The 10,000-nt window shown below is 45.4% G+C and overlaps 2 protein-coding genes across 2 annotated transcripts in view; one reads left to right on the forward strand and one right to left on the reverse strand.

Moving 5' to 3' along the window:
• Positions 1 to 10,000, reverse strand: part of ift140 (intraflagellar transport 140 homolog (Chlamydomonas)) — a 51,543-nt gene that overhangs the window by 12,057 nt on the left and 29,486 nt on the right. The gene's annotated exons all lie outside the window — the stretch shown is intronic.
• Positions 758 to 10,000, forward strand: part of tmem204 (transmembrane protein 204) — a 14,634-nt gene continuing 5,391 nt past the window's right edge. Inside the window, exons 1-2 of the mRNA XM_030769221.1 lie at positions 758 to 1,366; positions 2,515 to 2,670. Coding sequence (XP_030625081.1) covers positions 1,099 to 1,366; positions 2,515 to 2,670 — 424 coding nt within the window. The 5' untranslated portion in view covers positions 758 to 1,098. The remainder of the gene's footprint in view (positions 1,367 to 2,514; positions 2,671 to 10,000) is intronic.

The following is a 10,000-nucleotide window of genomic DNA, read 5'->3' on the forward strand; positions in this document are numbered from 1 at the left end:
TTCCTAATTTGAATGATCGCAACCCCCCCCCCCCCCCCCCCCCCAACCCACACACACACACACACACACACACACACACACACACACACAGTATAGCAGATACAGATGTGGGCTGTTTATTAAGGTTTGGCAACAGGAAATTCCCAGAATCTCTGGGGCCGTGAGCTGGGTAGAGAGAACAAGAGTTGAAGAAACTGCTGGAATATACTAACACATCCACATCCACATTCACAGAGAGAGAAAGAGAGAGAGAGAGAAAGAGAGAGAAAGAGAGAGAGATAGAGAGAGAGAGAGGGAGAGAGAAAGAGAGAGAGATAGAGAGAGAGAGAGGGAGAGAGAATGTGTATTGTAGTCTCCTCTGCTTGCTTTTCCTCTCAGGAAACGCATCCTGTTTGACTGCAGAAGGAACAAGTCTGTCAGAGAGAGTGAGAGAGAGAGAGGGAGAGAGGCTGTCTACTGTCTCCGTTTTCAGCTGTGTCTCCACAGACAGACACATATACAACTGTACACTGTATAGTGCACACACACGTATGGTCTCTGTTGTGCAATAGGCTCAACCCAGCTGGATCCACAGACCTAAGGACTGAGAATCACAGAGAGAGAAGAGAGAGAGAGGACAGACAAACTGCTGTGAGAGACCAACCACTCTCTCTCTCTCTCTCCACATTCCTTTGCTCTCCCTGGAAGAACAGAGAGAGAAAAGTGAGAGGGAAAAGAGAGAAACCGAGAGTCGGCAGGAGAGAAAGAGAAAAAAGACAGAAGAAAGGAGGGAAGTAAAAACTAAAGGACAGCAAAGGAGGGAGAAGAGGAGAGAAGTGTGTGATGGCCGCAGCGGCTCACTGGACAAACCAGCGCGCGTGTGTAGCCCCTCACACTGAAGAGGAAGGGTAGAAAGACTGGGCGATAAAGAAGACAAGGATAATAAAGGAAAAAAACAACACAAACAAGGATGAGTGGAGATGTTCTCTAGCTACCATTCCTTCCAGATTTCTACGTTTAGCCAAGGAGTGTGAGAGCAGTGGTTGTGGTTGTGGAGTGGAGAGAGGGGGCAGAGGACAGTCAGGAGCCCAGGCAGGGCTCAGTGTAAACGGGGAGCGCATGGCAGTGCGCAGGCTGCTGGTTCTGGCTGCAGGGGTGGCGTTATTATCTCTGCTCCTGAACAACACAGCAGCATTCAGCCCAAGCTGGGTCATCCAGATCCTGGAGGACGGGCGGCGGCGCTGTGTGGGCCTGTGGAGGACTTGCCGGGATGAACCGAACACACTGGGACCTACACACTCTCACACACACACTCACACACAGTGCCATGCACTCAGCTGGGGATCTGACCTGTCAGGATACCAAGAGTCACGCAGTACAGTGAAATGTGAGTTACAATGAGACAGAGAGAATGAATGTGTGCCTGTGTGTGTGTGTGTGTGTGTGTGTGTGTGTGAGTGTGTGTGTCTGTGTGCGCATGTTTGTGTGTGTGTGTGTGAGTGAATGTGAGTGTGTGTGTGTGTGTAAGCGTGTGTGTGCGAGAGTGTGTGTGTATGCGTGTGTGTGCGTGTGTGTGTGTGTGTGTGTGTGTATGCGTGTGTGTGTGTGTATAAGTGTGCGTACGTGTATGTGTGTGTGTATGCGTGTATGTGTGTGTGCGTGTTTTCTTTCATGATGTACAAGATAAGTAGAGCAGTACTCATTTAAGCCCATAAACACTGACTACTAAAAAAATCTCAATTCTAAATAAGTACAACTTGGGCCTTAAGAATTTTTTATTACAACTGATCCATCAGGCTTCATGGATAATCTGTATCATGTTTGATAATCCTGGTGTTAATGGATTAAACTCTAGAGTTTAAGACCACTGGGAGACTCAAAAACTTAAACTACATTAACTTCAATTTCAGCAAAGACCTTTTAAAAAATTACATAAGTTACAACCAATACAACTTTAAAAAGTCACTTTGTCTGTGTTTTATCATTTACTGCAAAAATCACCAGTCTGGGCTTCTAAGAATGATATGGTGTGAGGTGTTTGGTTCAGCCTGTCTTCACACAGTGACCAGACTGGTGTGTGTGGTGTTTGGCTGGGGGGGGGTTTTGCGGGGCAGTCTGAGAGCTCTACAGGTGTTTTACAGGCTGACAGTGGATGTGTCAGTCTACTGGCGACATGGTAAAGGTCTGTGGAAATGACAGTGAGGCTGAAAGATGAGAGCTACAGCTGGGCCAGTGACTGACAGACAGTGGGACAGCATCCAGTCCAACTGATCATGACACAAGTACCTGCTCTGTACTGGACACATTTAAGGACAGAGAAGGGGACAAAGGACTATGAACAGTATTGATTCCTGTGGCAGCCTGACAGAATGTGTGTGTGTGTGCGTGTGCATGTGTGTGTATGTATGTGTGTGTGCGTGTGTGTGTGTGTGCGTGCGTGTGTGCGTGTGCATGTGTGTGCACAGTGTGTGTGTGTGTGTGAAGCAGGCAGATGGGTGATGTGACTGACATGCTGTCTGTGTGTTTTATCTCCAGTGCAGTTTGACATGATGCGGGCCTGTAACCTGATAGCTACAGTGGCACTGACAGTGGGTCAGCTAATCTTTCTGCTGGGCCTTCTGGACCTGACCTACATTAACCAGGATTCCCAATGGTGGGAGGAAGCCATTGCTGCCCTGTTCCAGTTGGCTAGTGAGTACACATTTCCCTAACCCAAACTAACACAACACAGAAACACACATATGAAAAAATGATTAGGAAGTCACAGATTTAATCGAAAGGTCTCTAAGTGTAAAGCGAGTGACAGCCTTTAAACACACAGACCCACAGCAACATTCTCACAGACTTGTGAACATGACAATTCTGTTTTCTCCTCTGAGTACTTTGGGGAGGTCTGGAGGATCAAAAACAGCACAAAAACAAGATGCAGTTCACTCATGATCAACCAGACCTTTTACTGCAACCCCACAGTCCAATGAGAGCTCTCCTAAAGACCTCCCTCTCACCTCCAACTCAACACTGTTTCTTAAGAAACACTCCCATAACATCTGCTCTGTTCTGCTCCTCAGCATGTCACTGTTCGTCTGGTTTGGTCATTAGCATGTTGCTATTTGTCTGGTTTAGTCATTAGCATGTCACTGTTTGTCTGGTTTAGTCATTAGCATGTCACTGTTTGTCTGGTTTAGTCATTAGCATGTTACTGTTTGTCTGGTTTAGTCATTAGCATGTCACTGTTTGTCTGGTTTAGTCATTAGCATGTCACTGTTTGTCTGGTTTAGTCATTAGCATGTTACTGTTTGTCTGGTTTAGTCATTAGCATGTCACTGTTTGTCTGGTTTAGTCATTAGCATGTTACTGTTTGTCTGGTTTAGTCATTAGCATGTCACTGTTTGTCTGGTTTAGTCATTAGCATGTCACTGTTTGTCTGGTTTAGTCATTAGCATGTCACTGTTTGTCTGGTTTAGTCATTAGCATGTCACTGTTTGTCTGGTTTAGTCATTAGCATGTTGCTATTTGTCTGGTTTAGTCATTAGCATGTCACTGTTTGTCTGGTTTAGTCATTAGCATGTCACTGTTTGTCTGGTTTAGTCATTAGCATGTTACTGTTTGTCTGGTTTAGTCATTAGCATGTCACTGTTTGTCTGGTTTAGTCATTAGCATGTCACTGTTTGTCTGGTTTAGTCATTAGCATGTTACTGTTTGTCTGGTTTAGTCATTAGCATGTCACTGTTTGTCTGGTTTAGTCATTAGCATGTCACTGTTTGTCTGGTTTAGTCATTAGCATGTCACTGTTTGTCTGGTTTAGTCATTAGCATGTCACTGTCTGGCTTAGTCATTAGCATGTCACTGTTTGTCTGGTTTAGTCATTAGCATGTCACTGTTTGTCAGGTTTAGTCATTAGCATGTCACTGTTTGTCTGGTTTAGTCATTAGCATGTCACTGTTTGTCTGGTTTAGTCATTAGCATGTTACTGTTTGTCTGGTTTAGTCATTAGCATGTCACTGTTTGTCTGGTTTAGTCATTAGCATGTCACTGTTTGTCTGGTTTAGTCATTAGCATGTTACTGTTTGTCTGGTTTAGTCATTAGCATGTCACTGTTTGTCTGGTTTAGTCATTAACATGCTTGCTAAGTGTTTGTTAGTATATTAATGTCTGTTTAGGTTTGGTAGTAGGCATAATACTAAATGACTGATTTGGTTTTGATAGCATGATGCTGAGTACCTCATGTAGCAGTTAGACTGTTGCTGGGTGTCTGGTTTAGTGGTTAGTGTGTTGTTGGGTGTCTGGTTTGGTGGTTAGACTGTTGCTGGGTGTCTGGTTTGGTGGTTAGACTGTTGCTGGGTGTCTGGTTTAGTGGTTAGTGTGTTGTTGGGTGTCTGGTTTAGTGGTTAGTGTGTTGTTGGGTGTCTGGTTTAGTGGTTAGTGTGTTGCTGGGTGTCTGGTTTGGTGGTTAGTGTGTTGCTGGGTGTCTGGTTTAGTGGTTAGTGTGTTGTTGGGTGTCTGGTTTAGTGGTTAGACTGTTGCTGGGTGTCTGGTTTAGTGGTTAGACTGTTGCTGGGTGTCTGGTTTAGTGGTTAGACTGTTGTTGGGTGTCTGGTTTGGTGGTTAGTGTGTTGCTGGGTGTCTGGTTTAGTGGTTAGTGTGTTGCTGGGTGTCTGGTTTGGTGGTTAGACTGTTGTTGGGTGTCTGGTTTGGTGGTTAGACTGTTGTTGGGTGTCTGGTTTGGTGGTTAGACTGTTGCTGGGTGTCTGGTTTAGTGGTTAGACTGTTGCTGGGTGTCTGGTTTAGTGGTTAGACTGTTGCTGGGTGTCTGGTTTAGTGGTTAGACTGTTGCTGGGTGTCTGGTTTAGTGGTTAGTGTGTTGTTGGGTGTCTGGTTTGGTGGTTAGTGTGTTGTTGGGTGTCTGGTTTGGTGGTTAGTGTGTTGTTGGGTGTCTGGTTTAGTGGTTAGTGTGTTGTTGGGTGTCTGGTTTAGTGGTTAGTGTGTTGTTGGGTGTCTGGTTTGGTGGTTAGTGTGTTGCTGGGTGTCTGGTTTGGTGGTTAGACTGTTGCTGGGTGTCTGGTTTAGTGGTTAGTGTGTTGTTGGGTGTCTGGTTTAGTGGTTAGTGTGTTGCTGGGTGTCTGGTTTAGTGGTTAGTGTGTTGCTGGGTGTCTGGTTTGGTGGTTAGTGTGTTGTTGGGTGTCTGGTTTGGTGGTTAGTGTGTTGTTGGGTGTCTGGTTTGGTGGTTAGACTGTTGTTGGGTGTCTGGTTTAGTGGTTAGACTGTTGCTGGGTGTCTGGTTTAGTGGTTAGTGTGTTGCTGGGTGTCTGGTTTGGTGGTTAGACTGTTGCTGGGTGTCTGGTTTAGTGGTTAGTGTGTTGTTGGGTGTCTGGTTTAGTGGTTAGTGTGTTGCTGGGTGTCTGGTTTAGTGGTTAGTGTGTTGCTGGGTGTCTGGTTTGGTGGTTAGTGTGTTGTTGGGTGTCTGGTTTGGTGGTTAGTGTGTTGCTGGGTGTCTGGTTTAGTGGTTAGACTGTTGCTGGGTGTCTGGTTTAGTGGTTAGTGTGTTGCTGGGTGTCTGGTTTAGTGGTTAGTGTGTTGCTGGGTGTCTGGTTTAGTGGTTAGTGTGTTGCTGGGTGTCTGGTTTGGTGGTTAGTGTGTTGTTGGGTGTCTGGTTTGGTGGTTAGTGTGTTGTTGGGTGTCTGGTTTGGTGGTTAGACTGTTGCTGGGTGTCTGGTTTAGTGGTTAGTGTGTTGCTGGGTGTCTGGTTTAGTGGTTAGTGTGTTGCTGGGTGTCTGGTTTAGTGGTTAGTGTGTTGTTGGGTGTTAGTGTTTAGAGTGTTAGTGTGTTGCTGGGTGTCTGGTTTGGTGGTTAGACTGTTGCTGGGTGTCTGGTTTAGTGGTTAGTGTGTTGTTGGGTGTCTGGTTTGGTGGTTAGTGTGTTGTTGGGTGTCTGGTTTAGTGGTTAGTGTGTTGCTGGGTGTCTGGTTTGGTGGTTAGACTGTTGCTGGGTGTCTGGTTTAGTGGTTAGACTGTTGCTGGGTGTCTGGTTTAGTGGTTAGTGTGTTGCTGGGTGTCTGGTTTAGTGGTTAGTGTGTTGTTGGGTGTCTGGTTTAGTGGTTAGTGTGTTGTTGGGTGTCTGGTTTAGTGGTTAGTGTGTTGTTGGGTGTCTGGTTTGGTGCTTAGTGTGTTGCTGGGTGTCTGGTTTAGTGGTTAGACTGTTGCTGGGTGTCTGGTTTAGTGGTTAGTGTGTTGCTGGGTGTCTGGTTTAGTGGTTAGTGTGTTGCTGGGTGTCTGGTTTAGTGGTTAGTGTGTTGTTGGGTGTCTGGTTTAGTGGTTAGTGTGTTGTTGGGTGTCTGGTTTAGTGGTTAGTGTGTTGCTGGGTGTCTGGTTTAGTGGTTAGTGTGTTGTTGGGTGTCTGGTTTAGTGGTTAGTGTGTTGCTGGGTGTCTGGTTTAGTGGTTAGTGTGTTGTTGGGTGTCTGGTTTGGTGGTTAGACTGTTGCTGGGTGTCTGGTTTGGTGGTTAGATTGTTGCTGGGTGTCTAGGTTTAGTGGTTAGTGTGTTGCTGGGTGTCTGGTTTAGTGGTTAGTGTGTTGCTGGGTGTCTGGTTTAGTGGTTAGTGTGTTGCTGGGTGTCTGGTTTAGTGGTTAGACTGTTGTTGGGTGTCTGGTTTGGTGGTTAGTGTGTTGTTGGGTGTCTGGTTTGGTGGTTAGTGTGTTGCTGGGTGTCTGGTTTAGTGGTTAGTGTGTTGCTGGGTGTCTGGTTTGGTGGTTAGACTGTTGTTGGGTGTCTGGTTTGGTGGTTAGTGTGTTGCTGGGTGTCTGGTTTAGTGGTTAGTGTGTTGCTGGGTGTCTGGTTTAGTGGTTAGTGTGTTGTTGGGTGTCTGGTTTGGTGGTTAGTGTGTTGTTGGGTGTCTGGTTTAGTGGTTAGTGTGTTGCTGGGTGTCTGGTTTAGTGGTTAGACTGTTGCTGGGTGTCTGGTTTAGTGGTTAGTGTGTTGCTGGGTGTCTGGTTTAGTGGTTAGACTGTTGCTGGGTGTCTGGTTTAGTGGTTAGTGTGTTGCTGGGTGTCTGGTTTAGTGGTTAGACTGTTGCTGGGTGTCTGGTTTGGTGGTTAGTGTGTTGTTGGGTGTCTGGTTTAGTGGTTAGTGTGTTGTTGGGTGTCTGGTTTAGTGGTTAGACTGTTGCTGGGTGTCTGGTTTAGTGGTTAGTGTGTTGTTGGGTGTCTGGTTTAGTGGTTAGTGTGTTGTTGGGTGTCTGGTTTAGTGGTTAGACTGTTGCTGGGTGTCTGGTTTAGTGGTTAGTGTGTTGTTGGGTGTCTGGTTTGGTGGTTAGTGTGTTGCTGGGTGTCTGGTTTAGTGGTTAGACTGTTGCTGGGTGTCTGGTTTAGTGGTTAGTGTGTTGTTGGGTGTCTGGTTTAGTGGTTAGACTGTTGCTGGGTGTCTGGTTTAGTGGTTAGTGTGTTGTTGGGTGTCTGGTTTAGTGGTTAGACTGTTGCTGGGTGTCTGGTTTAGTGGTTAGTGTGTTGTTGGGTGTCTGGTTTAGTGGTTAGTGTGTTGCTGGGTGTCTGGTTTGGTGGTTAGTGTGTTGCTGGGTGTCTGGTTTAGTGGTTAGTGTGTTGCTGGGTGTCTGGTTTAGTGGTTAGTGTGTTGTTGGGTGTCTGGTTTAGTGGTTAGTGTGTTGTTGGGTGTCTGGTTTGGTGGTTAGTGTGTTGTTGGGTGTCTGGTTTAGTGGTTAGTGTGTTGCTGGGTGTCTGGTTTAGTGGTTAGTGTGTTGTTGGGTGTCTGGTTTGGTGGTTAGTGTGTTGCTGGGTGTCTGGTTTAGTGGTTAGTGTGTTGCTGGGTGTCTGGTTTAGTGGTTAGTGTGTTGTTGGGTGTCTGGTTTGGTGGTTAGACTGTTGCTGGGTGTCTGGTTTGGTGGTTAGACTGTTGTTGGGTGTCTGGTTTAGTGGTTAGTGTGTTGTTGGGTGTCTGGTTTGGTGGTTAGTGTGTTGCTGGGTGTCTGGTTTGGTGGTTAGTGTGTTGCTGGGTGTCTGGTTTAGTGGTTAGACTGTTGCTGGGTGTCTGGTTTGGTGGTTAGTGTGTTGCTGGGTGTCTGGTTTGGTGGTTAGTGTGTTGTTGGGTGTCTGGTTTGGTGGTTAGTGTGTTGCTGGGTGTCTGGTTTAGTGGTTAGACTGTTGCTGGGTGTCTGGTTTGGTGGTTAGTGTGTTGCTGGGTGTCTGGTTTGGTGGTTAGTGTGTTGTTGGGTGTCTGGTTTGGTGGTTAGTGTGTTGCTGGGTGTCTGGTTTGGTGGTTAGTGTGTTGCTGGGTGTCTGGTTTGGTGGTTAGTGTGTTGTTGGGTGTCTGGTTTAGTGGTTAGTGTGTTGCTGGGTGTCTGGTTTGGTGGTTAGTGTGTTGCTGGGTGTCTGGTTTGGTGGTTAGTGTGTTGTTGGGTGTCTGGTTTAGTGGTTAGTGTGTTGTTGGGTGTCTGGTTTAGTGGTTAGTGTGTTGCTGGGTGTCTGGTTTGGTGGTTAGTGTGTTGTTGGGTGTCTGGTTTAGTGGTTAGTGTGTTGTTGGGTGTCTGGTTTAGTGGTTAGTGTGTTGTTGGGTGACTGGTTTAGTGGTTAGTGTGTTGTTGGGTGTTAGTGTTTAGAGTGTTGATGTGTCTATTACATTAGTGTGTAGAGTGTTGTTATGTGTGTTACAGTAGTGTGTAGAGTGTTGATGTGTCTGTTACGTTACTGTGTAGTGTCAGAGGTGGTAGAAGAATTGAGATATTATATTAAATAAATAAATAGTATTGATTAAAGATGCAGCTATTAGACAATTCTAGTAAAGGTTCTTGTAAAAGTTCAAGTTGCCCATTTAAAAAACAACTTGGGTTCAAGTCCTGACGTATCAGACTTTCCACACAGTTAGGTTTTCAAGAGTACCACTAAAAAAACCACAGGCCTGCAGTACTTAAGCATAGACCTACTACAGCTCAGAAAACAGGATAATTTGCATGTTTGCCATTTACAACTTAACCCAGCTGTAAAAAGCTGAGACCAACCACTGTTGTTGCTGCTTGAAATATTTGAATGGTGAGTGACACCAAAACGGGAAAGAGAAATGCCCAGTGAATGGATGGCACTGAAAGGGCAATCAAACTTTTGTTTATCTCAGCGCATTGTGGACATACTAATCTCTTCAAAATCTCCATCCATAAACATTTTCCTGGTAGACTAGTTGGCGTTAGCTGGTGTTTGCTATTCGACCTTGATGCTGACCAGCTGATGCACTCATACTGATGGTGATGAGAACATAGCAGGGCAGGTGCTACAGCCAGGCCTATGAGTGACACACATGAATACACACGCAGGCCTATGAGTGACATACATGAATACACACAACCTTACACTTGTATGTGTACATCAACATCAGTTAGGTCCTACAGCACTGATGTCTAAAATACATGGTTACAACTTGATAAATCAAGAAGAAAGCTTAAAAAAAAAAGAGAGAGAGAGAGAGAGAGAACACAGGACGGCTTATGACTGACTGCCAAATGTAACGACAGCAGTCAGGCAGAAATGCAGTCAGGCAGAATGTCTGAGTGACTCATATTGTTTATGTTCAAAGCACAAACAAAGTATTTTTACCAAGTTACTGACCACCCTTGGCTGGTGTTGAGTGTGTCAGTGTGTCTGTCGTATTAATCTGTAGTGTGTATGTTACATTAATGTGTAGTGTGTCAGTGTGTATGTTATATTAATGTGCAGTGTGTCTAATATATTAGAGTGTAATGTGTCAGTGTGTCTGTTACATTAGAGTGTAGTGTGTAAGTGTGTATGTTATATTGATGTGTAGTATCTGTTACAGCAGTGTGTAGTGTGTCAGTCATATTAACGTGTATTGTGTCAGTTTGTTTTTTATGGTAGTATGTTAGCAATTACATGAAGTGTGTGAATGGGTCTGCGGTGGCATGTCAGCATGTAGCTATAGCAATACTTATAGTTAGGTTGGAGGATGATGGTATAAGCGAGTTGGCCATAGCAGTGGTTTTATGTAAGTTTGAGTACAGAGGTGT

The sequence above is a fragment of the Chanos chanos genome, chromosome 3, assembly GCF_902362185.1.
Source record: "Chanos chanos chromosome 3, fChaCha1.1, whole genome shotgun sequence".
Taxonomy (NCBI): domain Eukaryota; kingdom Metazoa; phylum Chordata; class Actinopteri; order Gonorynchiformes; family Chanidae; genus Chanos; species Chanos chanos.